The 21,457-nt window shown below is 41.5% G+C and overlaps 1 protein-coding gene across 1 annotated transcript; it reads right to left on the bottom strand.

Annotated features, from left to right (window-relative positions):
* Positions 1–122: 122 nt before the first annotated feature.
* LOC147248110 (uncharacterized) lies at positions 123–17,202 on the bottom strand. The gene is made up of 13 exons (XM_086226376.1): positions 15,977–17,202; positions 11,294–11,354; positions 11,090–11,215; positions 10,818–10,979; positions 10,505–10,666; positions 9,885–10,073; positions 9,663–9,803; positions 9,477–9,539; positions 9,229–9,286; positions 8,871–8,996; positions 8,660–8,774; positions 8,200–8,351; positions 123–1,119 (listed from the first exon to the last, which is right to left on the bottom strand). Exons 1-13 carry the CDS (start codon positions 16,433–16,435, stop codon positions 993–995), a joined length of 1,941 nt encoding a protein of 646 aa, XP_086082502.1. The 5' UTR covers positions 16,436–17,202; the 3' UTR covers positions 123–992.
* Between the last annotated feature and the right edge of the window lie 4,255 nt (positions 17,203–21,457).

Consider the following 21,457-nt stretch of genomic DNA (forward strand, 5'->3'; position numbering starts at 1 on the left):
CGTCGATTAAAATATCTTTTATATTTTCTCTTTTCTTTTTTATTTTCATCATTTAATGTACTTGATATTTTCTACATTCCATGAAAAATAAGTGCAGCAGAACTGCGAGTCAAACACTTGGTTACCAAAATACTCGTCATTTTTTTCTTATAAATGACAAAAAAGAAGCAAATTCTGATATTTACCAGGAAATGTTTGGTGTTTTTAACTGAAAAAGACAGACACAATCAGTCGGCTGTCAAAATGGCGGGTGGTTAGTTTTCCGTCGGTCAGTTGACCGTTGCAGCCGCAGTGAAAACACGGAGGAGGCGAGGCCCGCCCTCATCGGCGTCAGAGGTTTGACAGCTGGAGTCTTCGTGTCTCAGTGAGCGTTAGCGGGCGAGAACGCCGCAGGAGCTCCCACACAATCAGAGCAGCAACCTTCCATAAATGTGCCTCTCAAACAAATAACACGTTTAATCCTTCAGAATCACACATTTGGAACACGTCTGCAGGGAAAGCGTCATTTTTCTCACGACGATGACAAATATTCACATCTAAAATTTAAAAAATGATAGAAAATGTCTTTATTTTGCTCAAAGACGGACCTCCAGGGGCCTGGAGGACCGCGGGTGTCTGATCGTCACGGCTGCCCCCACATCAGAGTCCACACATGACAGAGGAAACACACACATCAGAGTCCACACATCACAGCGGAAACACACACATCAGAGTCCACACATGACAGAAGAAACACACACATCAGAGTCCACACATCACAGCGGAAACACACACATCAGAGTCCACACATGACAGAAGAAACACACACATCAGAGTCCACACATCACAGAGGAAACACACGCATCAGGGCCCTGATCAACATGGACACTGACAGTCTACCTGCAGAACACCAAGCGTCACATGACCTGGAGAATTAGCTTACACAGTGTTACTTAACTGCAGTGACGGGGGGTGGGTCTGAACAAGCCCTTCACATCTACTCTGATACAGAGTTACTCAAACTTCTTCAAGTGGTTGTAGAGCGACTGGACGTATGTAAACACACACATGGGATCCGGCTTGTCCCCCATCTCCAACATGTCCTCCACCTCGATCAGACGGAGGCAGTCAGCCTGGTCCCTGGGGGGGGATGGGGGGGTCAGCAATCATCTTGACACCACAGTAGCTCAGTATCAATCTCACACCCCTCGGACTCACAGTACATCTATGAAGCGTTAACATGTCAAACTCCTCGGCCTGTTATAACTTTGGAAAGATATATAAGTATACGTGAAGTAAATTATAATGATAGTAGTAAACAAGTATACGTGAAGTAAATTATAATGATAGTAGTAAACAAGTATACGTGAAGTAAATTATAATGATAGTAGTAAACAAGTATACGTGAAGTAAATTATAATGATAGTAGTAAACAAGTATACGTGAAGTAAATTATAATGATAGTAAACAAGTATACGTGAAGTAAATTATAATGATAGTAGTAAACAAGTATACGTGAAGTAAATTATAATGATAGTAGTAAACAAGTATACGTGAAGTAAATTATAATGATAGTAGTAAACAAGTATACGTGAAGTAAATTATAATGATAGTAGTAAACAAGTATACGTGAAGTAAATTATAATGATAGTAGTAAACAAGTATACGAGAAGTAAATTATAATGATAGTAGTAAACAAGTATACGTGAAGTAAATTATAATGATAGTAGTAAACAAGTATACGTGAAGTAAATTATAATGATAGTAGTAAACAAGTATACGTGAAGTAAATTATAATGATAGTAGTAAACAAGTATACGTGAAGTAAATTATAATGATAGTAGTAAACAAGTATACGTGAAGTAAATTATAATGATAGTAGTAAACAAGTATACGTGAAGTAAATTATAATGATAGTAGTAAACAAGTATATGTGAAGTAAATTATAATGATAGTAGTCAACAAGTATACGTGAAGTAAATTATAATGATAGTAAACAAGTATACGTGAAGTAAATTATAATGATAGTAGTCAACAAGTATACGTGAAGTAAATTATAATGATAGTAAACAAGTATACTTGAAGTAAATTATAATGATAGTAGTAAACAAGTATACATGAAGTAAATTATAATGATAGTAAACAAGTATACGTGAAGTAAATTATAATGATAGTAGTAAACAAGTATACGTGAAGTAAATTATAATGATAGTAAACAAGTATACGTGAAGTAAATTATAATGATAGTAGTAAACAAGTATACGTGAAGTAAATTATAATGATAGTAGTAAACAAGTATACGTGAAGTAAATTATAATGATAGTAGTAAACAAGTATACGTGAAGTAAATTATAATGATAGTAGTAAACAAGTATACGTGAAGTAAATTATAATGATAGTAGTAAACAAGTATATGTGAAGTAAATTATAATGATAGTAGTCAACAAGTATACGTGAAGTAAATTATAATGATAGTAAACAAGTATACGTGAAGTAAATTATAATGATAGTAGTAAACAAGTATACGTGAAGTAAATTATAATGATAGTAAACAAGTATACTTGAAGTAAATTATAATGATAGTAGTAAACAAGTATACATGAAGTAAATTATAATGATAGTAAACAAGTATACTTGAAGTAAATTATAATGAGAGTAGTAAACAAGTATACGTGAAGTAAATTATAATGATAGTAGTAAACAAGTATACGTGAAGTAAATTATAATGATAGTAAACAAGTATACGTGAAGTAAATTATAATGATAGTAGTAAACAAGTATACGTGAAGTAAATTATAATGATAGTAAACAAGTATACTTGAAGTAAATTATAATGAGAGTAGTAAACAAGTATACGTGAAGTAAATTATAATGATAGTAGTCAACAAGTATACGTGAAGTAAATTATAATGATAGTAGTCAACAAGTATACGTGAAGTAAATTATAATGATAGTAGTAAACAAGTATACGGGAAGTAAATTATAATGAGAGTAGTAAACAAGTATACGTGAAGTAAATTATAATGATAGTAGTAAACAAGTATATGTGAAGTAAACTATAATGATAGTAAACAAGTATACTTGAAGTAAATTATAATGATAGTAGTAAACAAGTATACGTGAAGTAAATTATAATGATAGTAGTAAACAAGTATACGTGAAGTAAATTATAATGATAGTAGTAAACAAGTATACGTGAAGTAAATTATAATGATAGTAGTAAACAAGTATACGTGAAGTAAATTATAATGATAGTAGTAAACAAGTATATGTGAAGTAAATTATAATGATAGTAGTAAACAAGTATACGTGAAGTAAATTATAATGATAGAAGTAAACAAGTATACGTGAAGTAAAATATAATGATAGTAGTAAACAAGTATACGTGAAGTACATTATAATGATAGTAGTAAACAAGTATACGTGAAGTAAATTATAATGATAGTAAACAAGTATACGTGAAGTAAATTATGATGATAGTAGTAAACAAGTATACGTGAAGTAAATTATAATGATAGTAAACAAGTATATGTGAAGTAAATTATAATGATAGTAGTAAACAAGTATACGTGAAGTAAATTATAATGATAGTAGTAAACAAGTATACGTGAAGTAAATTATAATGATAGTAGTAAACAAGTATACGTGAAGTAAATTATAATGATAGTAGTAAACAAGTATACGTGAAGTAAATTATGATGATAGTAGTAAACAAGTATATGTGAAGTAAATTATAATGATCGTAGTAAACAAGTATACGTGAAGTAAATTATAATGAGAGTAGTAAACAAGTATACGTGAAGTAAATTATAATGATAGTAGTAAACAAGTATACGTGAAGTAAATTATAATGATAGTAGTAAACAAGTATACGTGAAGTAAATTATAATGATAGTAGTAAACAAGTATACGTGAAGTAAATTATAATGATAGTAAACAAGTATACGTGAAGTAAATTATAATGATAGTAGTAAACAAGTATACGTGAAGTAAATTATAATGATAGTAAACAAGTATACTTGAAGTAAATTATAATGATAGTAGTAAACAAGTATACATGAAGTAAATTATAATGATAGTAAACAAGTATACTTGAAGTAAATTATAATGAGAGTAGTAAACAAGTATACGTGAAGTAAATTATAATGATAGTAGTAAACAAGTATACGTGAAGTAAATTATAATGATAGTAAACAAGTATACGTGAAGTAAATTATAATGATAGTAGTAAACAAGTATACGTGAAGTAAATTATAATGATAGTAAACAAGTATACTTGAAGTAAATTATAATGAGAGTAGTAAACAAGTATACGTGAAGTAAATTATAATGATAGTAGTCAACAAGTATACGTGAAGTAAATTATAATGATAGTAGTAAACAAGTATACGGGAAGTAAATTATAATGAGAGTAGTAAACAAGTATACGTGAAGTAAATTATAATGATAGTAGTAAACAAGTATATGTGAAGTAAACTATAATGATAGTAAACAAGTATACTTGAAGTAAATTATAATGATAGTAGTAAACAAGTATACGTGAAGTAAATTATAATGATAGTAGTAAACAAGTATACGTGAAGTAAATTATAATGATAGTAGTAAACAAGTATACGTGAAGTAAATTATAATGATAGTAAACAAGTATACTTGAAGTAAATTATAATGATAGTAGTAAACAAGTATACGTGAAGTAAATTATAATGATAGTAGTAAACAAGTATACGTGAAGTAAATTATCATGATAGTAGTAAACAAGTATATGTGAAGTAAATTATAATGATAGTAGTAAACAAGTATACGTGAAGTAAATTATAATGATAGAAGTAAACAAGTATACGTGAAGTAAAATATAATGATAGTAGTAAACAAGTATACGTGAAGTACATTATAATGATAGTAGTAAACAAGTATACGTGAAGTAAATTATGATGATAGTAGTAAACAAGTATACGTGAAGTAAATTATAATGATAGTAGTAAACAAGTATACGTGAAGTAAATTATAATGATAGTAGTCAACAAGTATATGTGAAGTAAATTATAATGATAGTAAACAAGTATACGTGAAGTAAATTATGATGATAGTAGTAAACAAGTATACGTGAAGTAAATTATAATGATAGTAAACAAGTATATGTGAAGTAAATTATAATGATAGTAGTAAACAAGTATACGTGAAGTAAATTATAATGATAGTAGTAAACAAGTATATGTGAAGTAAATTATAATGATAGTAAACAAGTATACGTGAAGTAAATTATGATGATAGTAGTAAACAAGTATACGTGAAGTAAATTATAATGATAGTAAACAAGTATATGTGAAGTAAATTATAATGATAGTAGTAAACAAGTATACGTGAAGTAAATTATAATGATAGTAGTAAACAAGTATACGTGAAGTAAATTATAATGATAGTAGTAAACAAGTATACGTGAAGTAAATTATAATGATAGTAGTAAACAAGTATACGTGAAGTAAATTATGATGATAGTAGTAAACAAGTATATGTGAAGTAAATTATAATGATCGTAGTAAACAAGTATACGTGAAGTAAATTATAATGATAGTAGTAAACAAGTATACGTGAAGTAAATTATAATGATAGTAGTAAACAAGTATACGTGAAGTAAATTATAATGATAGTAGTAAACAAGTATACGTGAAGTAAATTATAATGATAGTAGTAAACAAGTATACTTGAAGTAAATTATAATGATAGTAGTAAACAAGTATACGTGAAGTAAATTATAATGATAGTAGTAAACAAGTATACGTGAAGTAAATTATAATGATAGTAGTAAACAAGTATACGTGAAGTAAATTATAATGATAGTAGTAAACAAGTATACGTGAAGTAAATTATAATGATAGTAGTAAACAAGTATACGTGAAGTAAATTATAATGATAGTAGTAAACAAGTATACGTGAAGTAAATTATAATGATAGTAGTAAACAAGTATACGTGAAGTAAATTATAATGATAGTAGTAAACAAGTATACGTGAAGTAAATTATAATGATAGTAGTAAACAAGTATATGTGAAGTAAATTATAATGATAGTAGTCAACAAGTATACGTGAAGTAAATTATAATGATAGTAAACAAGTATACGTGAAGTAAATTATAATGATAGTAGTAAACAAGTATACGTGAAGTAAATTATAATGATAGTAAACAAGTATACTTGAAGTAAATTATAATGATAGTAGTAAACAAGTATACATGAAGTAAATTATAATGATAGTAAACAAGTATACGTGAAGTAAATTATAATGATAGTAGTAAACAAGTATACGTGAAGTAAATTATAATGATAGTAAACAAGTATACGTGAAGTAAATTATAATGATAGTAGTAAACAAGTATACGTGAAGTAAATTATAATGATAGTAAACAAGTATACTTGAAGTAAATTATAATGAGAGTAGTAAACAAGTATAGTTGAAGTAAATTATAATGATAGTCGTCAACAAGTATATGTGAAGTAAATTATAATGATAGTAGTCAACAAGTATACGTGAAGTAAATTATAATGATAGTAGTAAACAAGTATACGGGAAGTAAATTATAATGAGAGTAGTAAACAAGTATACGTGAAGTACATTATAATGATAGTAGTAAACAAGTATACGTGAAGTAAATTATAATGATAGTAAACAAGTATATGTGAAGTAAATTATGATGATAGTAGTAAACAAGTATACGTGAAGTAAATTATAATGATAGTAAACAAGTATATGTGAAGTAAATTATAATGATAGTAGTAAACAAGTATACGTGAAGTAAATTATAATGATAGTAGTAAACAAGTATACGTGAAGTAAATTATAATGATAGTAGTAAACAAGTATACGTGAAGTAAATTATAATGATAGTAGTAAACAAGTATACGTGAAGTAAATTATGATGATAGTAGTAAACAAGTATATGTGAAGTAAATTATAATGATCGTAGTAAACAAGTATACGTGAAGTAAATTATAATGATAGTAGTAAACAAGTATACGTGAAGTAAATTATAATGATAGTAGTAAACAAGTATACGTGAAGTAAATTATAATGATAGTAGTAAACAAGTATACGTGAAGTAAATTATAATGATAGTAGTAAACAAGTATACTTGAAGTAAATTATAATGATAGTAGTAAACAAGTATACGTGAAGTAAATTATAATGATAGTAGTAAACAAGTATACGTGAAGTAAATTATAATGATAGTAGTAAACAAGTATACGTGAAGTAAATTATAATGATAGTAGTAAACAAGTATACGTGAAGTAAATTATAATGATAGTAGTAAACAAGTATACGTGAAGTAAATTATAATGATAGTAGTAAACAAGTATACGTGAAGTAAATTATAATGATAGTAGTAAACAAGTATACGTGAAGTAAATTATAATGATAGTAGTAAACAAGTATACGTGAAGTAAATTATAATGATAGTAGTAAACAAGTATATGTGAAGTAAATTATAATGATAGTAGTCAACAAGTATACGTGAAGTAAATTATAATGATAGTAAACAAGTATACGTGAAGTAAATTATAATGATAGTAGTAAACAAGTATACGTGAAGTAAATTATAATGATAGTAAACAAGTATACTTGAAGTAAATTATAATGAGAGTAGTAAACAAGTATACGGGAAGTAAATTATAATGATCGTAGTAAACAAGTATACGTGAAGTAAATTATAATGATAGTAAACAAGTATACTTGAAGTAAATTATAATGAGAGTAGTAAACAAGTATAGTTGAAGTAAATTATAATGATAGTAGTCAACAAGTATATGTGAAGTAAATTATAATGATAGTAGTCAACAAGTATACGTGAAGTAAATTATAATGATAGTAGTAAACAAGTATACGTGAAGTAAATTATAATGACAGTAGTAAACAAGTATACGGGAAGTAAATTATAATGATAGTCGTAAACAAGTATATGTGAAGTAAATTATGATGATAGTAGTAAATAAGTATACGTGAAGTATAAAAGCAGGGGTTTTACTGTGGCCGTTCCGTGGACTGGAATGTCGGTGATTACTTCTAAAGGAAGCCACCGTGTATGAAAGTCTGATGGTCGCGGCGTCAACACCTCTCGACTGAACTCACGTTTGCTGGCATGAGTTACGCCGACATGTCACAGCCCTCAAATCTATCGCCAGAGTGGCGAAAACCTGAGAGTGAAGATTTCCTCCCCTCAGCCACTCACTCGGCCGTGGTGAAGGCCAGCTCCAGGTTGCGTTTGCGGTTGGCAGGATCCAGCGCGTTGTAGTCGAACTCCAGGGGGAAGAAGGAGTGGACCAGAGCACAGAAGGCCATGCCGTCGCTCCAGCAGGACGAGAAGTTCTGGATGTCTATGTTCTGGGAGGAAAAGGATCAAGACCTCAGGGTTGATGAGCAAAATCATAGGCAGTAATAAGTCGTGTTTCTGCTGGTGCTCGGTCCAAGGCTCGGTGTTCCAGTGCAGCTTGGCTTGGACTTAATCAGTGAGGCCATGTGACCTACACACGTCTCCTTCGCTCACGGCGGAGAACCAGGAGAGGAGGTAGCATGCGTGTATCTATTTGCACTCTAAATGAAGCTGTCATGGAGTCAGAAACCCTGAGACACGTTGGCCGGTCACCAGCTCAGCAGCCACCGACAGTAACGCAGACCCGCGCCGGTCTTACCTGATAGCCGATGGTTTTGGAGCGGCACCACTCCAGCAGGATCTGTTTGATGCCGCTGGCACTGGAAACTCCAAAACTCTGTGAGCGCTTTAGTTTAGGTTTGGAATCCTTTGGCCTGAGTAAGACAAATGAAACTCAGCGTAAGATGTCACTCATGTCTGGGACCCGGGTGACGGATCGGGTCGAATCAGAAAGTCTCCCTCACACGTACTTGGTGGGCTCCGAGTTCATCCTCTCAAAGAGAGCTCGCTTGGCCTGAGCTCCGTTGGCGCGTGGAAGTGTGTGAGATTTCATCACATCCTGCTTGAACTCAACCACCTTCGCTTTGTTGGAACTCCTGAAGAGGAAAACGAGATCAAGACGCTGAAGCTGCGACATCCACCAGCACTTTCACCCACACAGCCGAGCGGTGGGTCGCACCGGCGGGTCTTAACTAGGCCTGGTCCTTGTTGGGCCTTGATTAGCAAGTAAGAACCGACTTAGTTTCAGACCAGACTTGAGCCCTGCTGCCGGCGCTGGCCTCAGGACATGAACACGATGCAGTCGAACAGGAGTCACGCTCAACTTACTTGTCCAAATTAGGCGAGAAACCAGATTTGATGATTGATTTGGAGGGAAGCAACTTTTCTGTGGAAAGAAGAGAAAGTCGGATTGAGTAGAGAGGACGACTTGAGAGCGCCCTCACTTAGCTGCTAGCACGGCTGCAGAAGCGCCATGCATCTTTACTTATGCTTGTTTTGTTGTATTAACGAGCAGAAAAACGGTTCATGACATGCAAAGTTGGCGTTGCCGGTTCAGGTTCGGTGTCGTCCTGCACCTGCAGATTGAGGGAAGCTCACACTTCTCTTCAGACTGGGACTGGGGGTCTTGAGAATTGGAACTGAAACGAGGAAATGGGACAAGTAACACGCTTTTTAGGAAATAATTCATCACCAATAAAAAGGAAGACTTGTAAAATAACGCATGGAAAAATGAGCTTTAACTGACAAACAGCTGAACTCACCCCTCTTAAAGGGATATTCCCCAGGTTTGACCGTCGATTCCTGTGAGGCTGCAGGACTTGCCGGTGTAGCCGATGACGAAGACTCCGTGTTTGGTTTGGTCACGGCGGCGAGAGGCAGGTGAGGCTTGGGCTCAGGGACGTCTAATCATGGAGAAATGAAGTTTAAGTGAACCATTAACAAGTAAAATGAAGAGATGGCCAGTGGTGTCGCCCTGAACTCACCACGTCTGAAGGGATAATCGTCTCGTTTTATCGTCGGGGACTCTGGAAGTGAAGGGTTTGGCGCCGCGGGGGAGGTGTGATCGGTGTCTGCGCTGCTTCTGCTCAGCACTGAGAGAGGAAGATGGGCCAGCGCCTGGGAGTCAGAGCCGGGCCGATCCTGGGAGACAAGATCCTTCACCCCAGACGATCCTGCTCAAGTGACCATGGAGTCGTACAATAATTCCAGAGATGAGTGGATGTTTTAAAACCAAGCTTGCAATGAAATGGAGCTTCAACTGAAGTTTAACCGACATAGAAGAGAAAACAGGAGCTTTCAGCGGGAATGAGTGCGACTTTACGGGAGTGAAGAAACTGGATATTTTGAGATCATTCTCACAACCATGAAGCACGCATGCATGAGTGGTTAGCATCTCGACGCTCCAGCAGGACGCTACATGAGTCAGGCTGATGACATCACTGGGCTACGTACATCTGATTATTGATATTAAAGTGAGTGTTTAGAATCCATTCAAGTTCTGCTCAATAGATGGAGTCAAAAACGTCCTTTAAAAACCTTGGAATGGAATGGAAGCTGACTGACAACATAAAACAGGACCATAACATTTAAGTGCCGCTCAGACCTCTTCTGAAAGCATCTCCTGCTGGTGCCTCGGCTGCAGAATGACCAGCTGTTCTATGCACAGACGCTGGAGACTGAGTGGGTTTGGCGGCCAGCAGACCCTCAGGACCGGGTCTGGTGGTCATGGCAGTGACGGGAAGATGAGGCTGGGGTTCATCAACCTCTGAAAATGATTAAATGAAAGTGGTTCAAATCAGCGTGGTCTAAAGACGGTGTGATGCGTTTGGAGTGCGGTTCCTCTGACAGAGCCGACTGTCTCACCTCCATCGAGTCAATGAGGAAACGCTGGATTACTCAGTCAAGTTTCCACTCACCCCCACACTGAGCAGCAGACTCGACTGGTTTTACTGGAGTTTCTGTAGCTGCTTTGGCTGCTGATGCAGGAGCCGGAGGAACGGCTGGAGCTTCACAGCTGAGCTTCGTCATGGCAGTGAGGGGCAGGTGAGGTCTGGAGAGAACGCCCGACTCTTCCGGAGCTGTGAGACAACAAGACTGATTCATGGAATTGGTCGAGTCCCCCAAACTTGAAATGCTAAAGGTCACATGACACAGAAGTAATGGTGTGCGATGATCTCTCTGAGCTGACCTGGCACTTTGGGGGTTCTCGTGGAGGACTGAAGTGCGCTGGATGGAGAGGACTCTGAGCCTGGTTTGGCGCTGGCTGTGAGGGGCAGGTGGGTCTGGCCTCCATCACAGCCGGCTGAGGCGTTTCCTGAAGAGACAAAACCAAACGTAACTCAGGTTGAGGCGGTCCTGTGAGGTGACCTGGCTCCGGGCCGAGGCGGCTCACCTTGCTGCTGGTCACTGCTGTTCTCTTGGGCCGTCGGTGCCTCTGCCTTGACATCAGCGCCCTGATCAGTAGAGGAACACGACAGTCAACCACTGCTAACAAGGCCACAGTCGCTCACAGAGAATGTCACCTTTAGGAAGGGACGGTTCATCTTTATTCACGAACACGCCACTAACCTTGAGAGCTCCACCGCCTCACACTGAGACTGATCAGACCCAAACTCTAGTCAGAAAACCAGAACTTCAGAAGTTGTTTGCTTGTCCTCTTGTGAGAGGACGAAGCTGGAATTCTTGCTTCCTACCAATCAGCATCGTGATGTTGGAGGCAGCAGTGAATCAGAGGAAGCTCCTGGAGGCTCCTTGTCTCTGCTGCTCCTCACTCACAATCACTTTTCACAACAGTTCCATCGTGTTCAGCGCTGCCAGGTCACATTACACAGCCGGGCGCGCCCGCACGCAGGGGGGAACGACGCCTGCCCTGCCACAGGACAGTAATCTGGTTATTCCAGTCATGACCAGATGAGAAAATACAGCCCAAAAAAGTGCATTAATATGCTTGTAATGTCAGCGAAGTCCTTAACAGCCGCAGCGATGGCGTTAAGGGACAAAATACAAAACCCATCAGTCAGACCTGCACCTGTGGATGCTGCTCACGAACGTCAAAACTTGTCACGTCAAAGCCTGAAGCTCAGTGGTGGTGACTTGAAGTCATGTGACCCTGCTGCAGCTGCTTACGTTAGCTTAGCACTGCTAACCGTGACATTCGGGCTTCCAGCATCATCAGAGGGTTCATGAGTGATTTACTGATTCAGTCCCCCTCAATCACACAGAACAATCAATCAATCAGCAGTTGCCTTCATTAATACACCTCAAATAGATTATTAGAATGAAACAAATGAGCCCAAATAGTTTGGGATCTTCTTGTGTGACCAACCCACAAGTAGGCGGGAGAGGCTGAGAACCTTCGATCTTCTTGAAGGTGCATTTTGCACTAATAGATCTCAAATTCGATTGTTTTTTTTACATTTAGATTATAAGCACAATTAATTTTGAAAGACAGGAAGACGGAGCAGCAGCAGCAGCAGCAGCAGCAGCAGCTCGCTGCTGGTTGCTAGCACAGGAAGGCACGTCAGTTGTGGAGCTGATATTTTCCGTAGCAACATCATTCACCGCACTGTTTATTTTCTCATAACAAGTGATTATTAGACGTCTGCCTCTGGAGCTGCTGCACGCTCGGAGCTAAATTTAATGTCAGCCTTTATCTGTCTATCTGGGGGTGTTTGCCAGCTTCTCTCCATGTGTGATATTTAGCTGTTAACAGCTGAAAGCTTCCCCTTTCACGACAGCTGAGGCCAACAAACCCACTGAGAGGCTATTTTAGGTTGAGCAATCAAGCCTTTGCAAGAGTTTCCGTTCCGTTCTTCTTACATCCCAATATAGACCCAAATGGATGCTTTGGAAATCAGGGAGTCAAACTGAGCAGCTCCCCCAGCCTCTAAGAATATCACCTCCCTGCGCGGCCTGAGTTTGCCCCGCCGCCCCGAGGATGTCGCTCTCCAGAGACGATGCAGCAGAGCCACTGAAGCCCATCCGTCAACTCCTGGTCAGGTGGGAGATTATCGCCACGGTGATCTGTTGACTCGCTGGTCGCTGCTGCAGGATATCACAGTCTGACACGGGCACCCCCCCACCTGACCCCTGGTTAGCTTCACCTCCATGAAGCTCACAAAAAACTAAAAAAGTCCAGAATGTTTCTCTACCTTAGCGGAACGATCGTGACTGTGAACACCTCGGCGAATAAAACCCATCAGCTGCTCTGGCCCACAGATCACATGACCATGAGGGACGTTGACCGTAGCGGATTTTAGCTGCCGGACCGAGGACAGCAACTCCTCAGGAATCAGCGGAGACCAGAGCAAATCCAGGAGAGACATTTCTGGGCTCCTGCTGGAGCAGGCCACAACTGCAGATAGCTGCTCGGTGCGCCGACACACCAACATTCACCACGTCAACTTGATCGCGTGAAACAGCGCTGATGTCATCCTGAGGTTTTGTCCAAGTGTCCTTAAGCAAGACACTGAACCCCTAATTGCTCCTGATGGTCCTGTGATGGACTGGTGACCCGTCCAGGGTGAACCCCACCTCTCACCCGTTGTCAGCTGAGATAGGCTCCACCCCCCGGCCCCCGTGACCCTTAAGGGATAGAGCAGCAGAGGAACTCTGTCATGCCTGCAGGGAATCGCTTCAGATTTGGTACAACTGTCCACCGGCACTAAAAGATGAACTGGAAAGATTTTGGCAGTCAAAGGTCAAAGGTCAAAGGTTTTTGATGGGTATTTATGTCAGATTTGAATTTTACAATGGTAACACACAAAGAAGCTTCAGGGTCACACACTGGGGTCAAACGTAGGATAGTAACCTACCGCCACACAGTAGCGAGGAACGGAGGGGTCCCACCTGGGTGGCCCGGGTCGGGGGTGTGCAGCTGGGCAGAGACCAGCTGACTTCAGTGGACTGCAATGCTGGAGGGGGGGTTTGTCTCAGAGGGACAGCTGGTTGTCCGTGTCAGTGTTGGAACTGCGAGTATTATTGACCAGGACATGAACGCAATTCAACTTTCCATGAGGAGATATGAGAGTTGGACCGGCCTGGAAGCAGGATTCCTCAGCGATGAGAGGACGAGTTTTATTTTTACATCTGTCTCCACAGTGGAGATGACGTCATCAGAATGCAACACAAAACGAGGCCCGTAGGATGTGGTGTCGTTAACGGCCCAGTAGATCTCCGAGGGTTCCGCGATCAGACTCTGATTAGGAGGCGTTAGCGAGGGTTCCTGCCGTCTGTTCTCCACCAAGTGCGTTCTAGTGGAAGGGAACGCTGAGAAAGTGGCTACAGAACATTCAGAGAGTCTCCAGAGATCCTGAAGCTTGGACCCAAAAATACACCTGACCTTTGGAGGACCTGCTGCTACAAACGTGGGTCACAAGCAGAGTTGAGGGGGCGGGGGGCCGGGGGGCATAGCGCCAGGGTGTTAGCTCATTATGGTTGTCATCATGAGAAATATTATGTTGCTGTTGATTGTTTTTGATACATTATGTAAGTAATCCAACAAATAAACTGAATATTTCACTTGGAGTTTGTAGTTTGAAGCAATCAAAATGAATCAAGACGCCCAAACCAATCTAACGAACCCCTGATGAGCAGCGTTCTCAGGGACGATGACGCTGTGATGCTCCGTGACTGAGAATAAAGACAACATCAGGGATTACATCGGTTCTCCTGTTCTTACATCCTCACATCCGTTCAAATGCATGCTGGATATTTCCAAAGGTGACCACACGTGGAGCGCTGTCAGGTTACACACGGGTCTGTCTTCAGGAATGTGTGAGCACGTTCCAGTCAGGACAATTCAGGGATCTGCAGTGACATTTAGCCGGATTGTGTTCAGCGCAGTTCTGGATTGTTTGAACGCCTGACATGAGCGTGGTTGAACTTTAGTGAAGGCTTGCTAAGCCACAGGTAAACCAACTACCTCAGAGAGGACAGGGTGGTTTTCGAGATGGGGGGGGGGGGGTGTGTTCTCTAACTATTTGGAGAATTTGCGTCTGCTAGCTTACGCCAGGGCGGCGTGGCTCAGAGGTACAGTGGCTGTCTAACAACCGAGGGGTCGCTGGTTCCATCCTCACTTCCCCCGGTGACCATGTCCAAGTGTCCTTGAGCAAGCTACTGATCCCCTGATTGCTCCTGATGGCCCTGTGATGGACTGGTGACCCGTCCAGGGTGAACCCCGCCTGTCACTCACTGTCAGCTGGGATAGGCTCCACCCCCCCCCCCACCCTTAACGAAGAAGCAGTATGGAAAATGGATGGATGCTGCTAGCTTGCGCCTGCTGCTACGTCGTCTGTTTGCTGCTCCTCCATCCGTTGTGGAGACTGGCTGAGGTTTTCTATCAGTTTTCGATGTAAATTAGTTGTTTAAATAATGTTTAATTACTTAGAAAGGACACATTCAATTCATGAAATTCATAAATGCTTAATTGTGACGTAAGTATGCCGATGTCTGAAAATGGCGAACGCGTTTGAGACAGCTTAAAAAAAAATAAAACGCAGCTGCATCTGTCCTCCAAGAGGCAGAGGGACTGCTTCATCGATGAAGAGAGGATGAGGAGGTCCGAGCTAACAGTTGAACTGATCTTCCGTGCGAGCCCAAACTCAGACTCCCCTGATGAAACCATCAGCCCTGAAGCCTCGTTCACGCCCGTCTGGAGCTTTTCGCTGACGCCTCTGTGGTCCCCTATGTTTCCGCGAAGCTCCTTCTCTGTTTATTTTAAAATTCTAATTTTGCAACATATTTAGGATAACCAGTGGACAGTGTGCTAGCAAAAATGCTAACAGGCTACCAGTGAGCTAAGAGGCTATTGCTTTCTTTGCAGCGTTCCATGCTGTTACTCCACAGGCAAAATGGGACTCATCTTGAGTTGACAATCTGATGTGGAGCATCTCGGCTCAGGAACAGCAATACGGACATCCATATTTCTGCTAATTTATCGCTCCTGTATTTCATTTCCTCTCTTCCTTATTTTAATATTCGCCCTAAAAATCAAGTTTGTATCGGTAAGTTTACTTTTGAGCCTCTATTGAACTTCGGGCGAGTGGTGATGTTTGTGATTGTTTAAAATACTCACATTGGTTTCATTATGTCTCTTTGCCCTCCAGGGAGGGAGCGCCAAGGTGCCCGTACTTGACTCAGCATACGTGGACAAACTCAACTCTGATCTTCCAGGGGCAGCCAGACCCATCTGGTCCTCCTGGACCTTGGACTGTATCTGTGTGTGTCCGTTCTCTAGACCCTCCAGCTCGTGCTTCACCTCAGCAGAGTTCCTCTCGATCGTGGCCCCGGCGAGACCCTCCACCAGGCGGCTGAGGGCCTCCAGCTTGACCCTGAGCTGCCGGTTCTCCTCTTGCAGCCTGGTCACCGCCTCGGCCAGGGGCTCGTTGGAGTTGCACATCTCCTCCATCCGCAGCTCCACTCTCTGCTTGAAAGCGCTGACGTCTACATGGACCTCCCTGACGGCGGCTTGGAGGGTGGCCTCGAACTGAGCCAGCGCCTCGCTCACCATCTTCTCCTTGGTGCCTTCATTCATGGCTCTTCAGGCAACGACCCACTCCCCTCTGATTGGTCGGTCAGCCTTTGAGTTTCAAAGTTTTACTGATGTTCTTGTTCTGACGGGTGGATTAACTGCGTCCTTCTCCAGGATGTCTGTGGTGATCCATGTCGATATTCCCTCGGAGTCAAAGAGGCTGAGCAGACCTGAAGATCAGCTGGTTAAAGCCCCGCAGAGCAGCGTGGAGGCCGTCTCTCGCCGCGCGTCTCCTCTCACACTCTCATCATCATCTGGTTAAAGCGAGATCAGTCGTTATTTATAAGCTGTGGAAAACTCATACACAATATCATCTTGGGAGAAGATCCTGCAGAGGGGGTGGGGGGGGGGTCAGGTTACTCCGACGGCGCAGCAGCAGATCAAACACGCCGCTCCGAGGGACCCAGTTGAAGAGGCAGATGATTTGGTTCCATCTTCCTGGTTGGTGGTGCAACAACTGTGAGGCTTCCTACGCCTGCTGCTGAAGCTCGCTGTGATGTCACCAGCGTGTGAGAGCAACAGGTTCGCCTATGTATTTTGGGACATAAAGGGGGTGGAGCGTGTGTGAGGTGGGGAGGGGCCTCGCCGCCTCTGGGGAGGAGGCGATGGTCTCCTGTCAGTGTTCATGTTATTTGCTGTTTTTGTCTTTCTTCTTTCGTGCACTCACAAATAAAACAACTAACAAACAAAAAGTGGTTACTCAGACATCACGTTCCCATACGCACCTGAACATGGAGTATACACGTACCTTCACACATACATAGGGTTTGATTTTCTTAAGATGTTTTTTTAACATACACTTTACTTTGAAGAACCACTAGCGTCTCTCAAGCACATGAAGGCCACGTCCTCTTCATCAAAACAGGAACTCCTTTCCTCTCGTGTCTCCACCTGTGCGCTGGACGTCGTTCACAAATCTGTTTTTTCTTGCAAATACTTTTTGTGAATGCGTGTTAGAATAAGACGAAGGAGAAGCGCATCCAGGATCCCTGCACGGAGCGAAAGTTGGGAGAAATTGAAGAGTCAGAAGTGAAAAACTGTTGCTCTGAAGATAAACCATTGGCTTCTTAATAAAACTGTCCAAAAGTTCATGGACTCGCCAGAAATGCATGTTTGTCCTGTGGAGCTTTTAAAGTGACCCACTCCCCCTGTTTGAGCCAACAGCGCCTCCACGTGGACATGATGTCACATTACAACCAAAACCACCAGAAGCACCGTGACTCTGCAAGATGAACAGACCAAAGAGGAAATCCAGAGATGGCGATGGCGGTGGCCTTCCCATCACGTCCGGGGTTGTGACCTCTCAAAGCTCCACATTCACACAGAGACGCTGGTGAGGGGGAGGAGCTTCAAGCCCGCTCCTCTCCTGCGCTCCCACCTGTTTTCACGGGTTTAATCCTTACCGGCAACCACAGGAGTCTCTCAGTTACAAGACGCGGTGCTGCAGACCGTCTCAGGACTTCTGTCATGGCCGCCGTGGACGTCACGCCCCTACGACCGGACATTCTTCCTCTTTCCTTAAGGCCCCTTTCAAACAGAGCAGAGTTAAACAAATCTGCGCTGCAGCGGAGGCCTTTCTCTGCTCTAGACGCAAGTGCTTGAGGTGGACCCGAGTTGGAAAAGCAGGACGCAATTAGAGGTTTTATTTTTGTTAATATCATCTTGTTACTTCGCCGTCAGTAGAGACAAGCGAGGCCTCGTTTTCAACAGAAGTCTTCCAGGGTGAGCAACAAGAAGCCACCAGCTTCAGTCGCTTCCTTCTTTGGTTTTATTGAAATGATCTTTATATTTATAGAAAAAAAAGGTCTTTCACAAAATGAACTACTAAAATATAGAGTTTGTCAATATTAAAAGTTTCAAACACTCAAATAACAAGACAAGAAGAATGAAAGTGAGACGTCTTCAAAACAGCCTATCAAATCAAGTTTATTGAATCTTAAAGGGGTGCTCTGAATTCACAAGTCGCAGCTACAGTACACACTTCCACTTACATCAGTAGTTTTCATCTTCTTAAATCATAACAGTCCAGTTTCTTTTCAGGTAGGAAATCCTCCAAAATAGCTACAAAAAAAGGACAAATGCATCAAGTTTGAGATATACCGTATATGTATGAAAAACTAGAATGCTATCAAAAATAATGCGGGGCAGGAAGTGTTAAAGGTTGTGGAGGTGCTGCATTTTCTGTACGGACCCCCGTGGGGACCGTGAGTGACAGCAGGTCAAAATCCAGATCTCCAAAGAAAACAAGCAACATGTAAATGCACTAAACAGGTGATGACGAGATCTAAACAACAACAGAAGCACAGCACACAAACTCAACTATGATATCAGCTCCCTCGACGCCTTCACGTCAATCCATTCACCGAGTTGGAAAAACAAATAATAAAAAAGACTAAAAACTCGAGCTCAGAATTTCACCAGGACTTTGTGTCATTGGAGCAGGAGATGCTTAGCGGTGGCTCGACTCGTGGAATGGCGGATGATATGATGGGGTTTCGTCTGCTTGAGGAGACGATGACAAATATGATAAATACAGCCACAACCTGTAAACACTGCCTGCCGACGGAGCTCTTTCAGAGTTCTTGTACAAAGAGATTTTTCACAAGGCACCTGAGACCAAATCTGGTCCGCAGATCCAAATCAGCCCCGGCGGCGTCCAACCTCGGACCGCTACGATGTCACTGTTGTGCGTTTCAACAGACCGCTCACATCATATCAGGAGAAACCAACGACACAACATTGACGCTACATTGTTCAAGTCAGTAGTGATCATATCATGACACCCCCCCCCCCCTCCAGTCCAGCGGAGCTCGTATTGCTTTAGACGCCGTCAGTCGACCCAAAACAGGACCAGGATTCTTCAGGTCAGAGCCGCAACGACGCTGAGAAAACGTCAAAATGCTCACGTTCAGTTCAGTGAATCAAGATGTTCCGATTCCATTCTTCCCTCCCGATCCCTGAACTTGAGCGAGTACTGCTCTGATACGAGAGCGATAATAAACAGACGCGTGGTGCACACAGCTTCAACCCTGTATGGATGTGATGTCATCACTGCTGTATAACCTGGCTCAAGATGAATGCTGACAAATCAGGGCTGCAACAAACAATTATCATCGATATCAATTCATCAGCTGATTATTTTTATGATCGATCATTTGATTTAGTCTATAATCCATCCAGCCGCCCACAACTGTCATAACTCTGAGTACAGAGGCACGAATCTGCGGTCCGCCATGTTGCCGGCATGTAGGAGATTCAAGATCTGACTCCTGTCGCCGCTCTGGAACCGATGGATCTGGAGAACGAAGCCTCAACACTTTGTTCTGCTTCATCCACTGAGACCGCCGCCATTGGTGCTGATCACCGCCGCGTTAAAATCATGCAAGGAACCATCATGCAAGGTCATCAGGGTCCTCAGAAGCGACGGGGGGCGTGGTTTAGGTGTGACGAGTCCCAGACTGCCGGTTCATGCCCACGTTTCATTGGTTGGATTTTACAACGTAGACTCTGGCTACTGTTACGTATCCATTAATTCTTAAATCTGCCAACTGCAGTCGCCACAGGAAGTACAGCACGACTTCCTGTGCAGCAAGGATCCGGTCTCACAGCAGAGAAAAGGAACTGATTCCTAGGACAACATTAGTCAGAGAGAACTTCAGCTACCTGGGAAGCATCGGGATCCAGTTCCAGGGCCAACGAGTTCTTTGGCGTCAGATTAGCGCTCGGACTCACTGATCCAGAGCCTGCATTTTTACAATCGGGATATTTTTGGGACATGAACAAAAGATTTAAGGGTGTCACCGGGCTTTGGGGTACAGGCACCGACCTACTTCACCGTTTCCTGCCAGTTTATGGACCCAAACAAACAAATCGAGAACTAACAGTAGGTTGCAGATAGAGAAGTTTTCAAGGATAAGCAGAGGAAGGACCAGCAGGGTTAGACGAACACGATACGCTTGGCCTTTACTTTGAGTGTGTTGATCAGAATGAAGGTGTTGAGGGCCGACGTCAACGTGGCAGAGTTCCGTGCTCCCCGTAGGTCAGGCTTCAAGAGCACGGCGGGAACATCAGGGCAGCCAGATGTTCTGTTTCCTTCCACTAAGACACACTCGTGATATCACACCGACACGGACCAAACCTGAATGTAACAAAGCAGCAAAATTATACAGAAAACTGCCGAGAAGAGACCCTGAAACCCCCCCACACACACGCGCGCGCGCGCACAGTCCATCACTCATGTCACCTCCACGGTGAAACCAGCCATAAACGTGCCTCTACTGATGGAACTGTGGGTGCAGTACGACAGGAACCAAAATCATCAGCTCGCTTTTTATTGATGAAAACACAGACACCAAAATTAGCCGCTGATGTTCCCTGATCGCTGACTTTGTGCTATTTCCAGCACCTCAAAACACAAGCGTCAACTCCCCTCAGACGGAATGGAGAGAGTCAAGGGTCGAATATTTTTAGATGAAAGAGAACATGAGATGGAAGACAAGCAGCGTTTTAGGCGGTTCTTTTGTCCAAAGATGCTTGCTGGCTCAAATGAAGCAAGCAGCACAAACAAAGTCCAACCCTCGATCTTTGGAGTCTCTTCTGTCTGCGTCTTTCACCTGAACGCTTTTAGCATCAAGCGGCGGCTGTCCAGACCAAGATTGGAACATGTGGAGCAAAAGCGTTACCAGACGCCCTCGTCGACCCTACCAACACGCGAGTTCCCATCCTAACCCTGTTTGGTCCAGACTTTTGAACCGAGCCAGAATGGACCTTGAACCTACAGAGGTGGTCCCAGTCGGGATCATGTGGTGCCCTTGGTTTAGACACGGTTCGGCTGATGAGACTTCACGCCACCATCCAGCGGTGTTGGTGCAGTTTTGGTGTCCACGTTCCCCTTCCACAGGTTGGTCTATCTGATCTGAATCAGGTCCTTTTTCAGTCAGCAACGATGTCGACGTGGCTCTGAAACCAGTCGGTGAAATTTATAGAGCAAAATGTCAAAGCCAATGAAGCAGATTCAGGTAGAAG

The sequence above is a fragment of the Aulostomus chinensis genome, chromosome 15, assembly GCF_037954235.1.
Source record: "Aulostomus chinensis isolate RoL2024-O1b breed Wild chromosome 15, RoL_Achi_v1.0, whole genome shotgun sequence".
Lineage (NCBI taxonomy): Eukaryota > Metazoa > Chordata > Actinopteri > Syngnathiformes > Aulostomidae > Aulostomus > Aulostomus chinensis.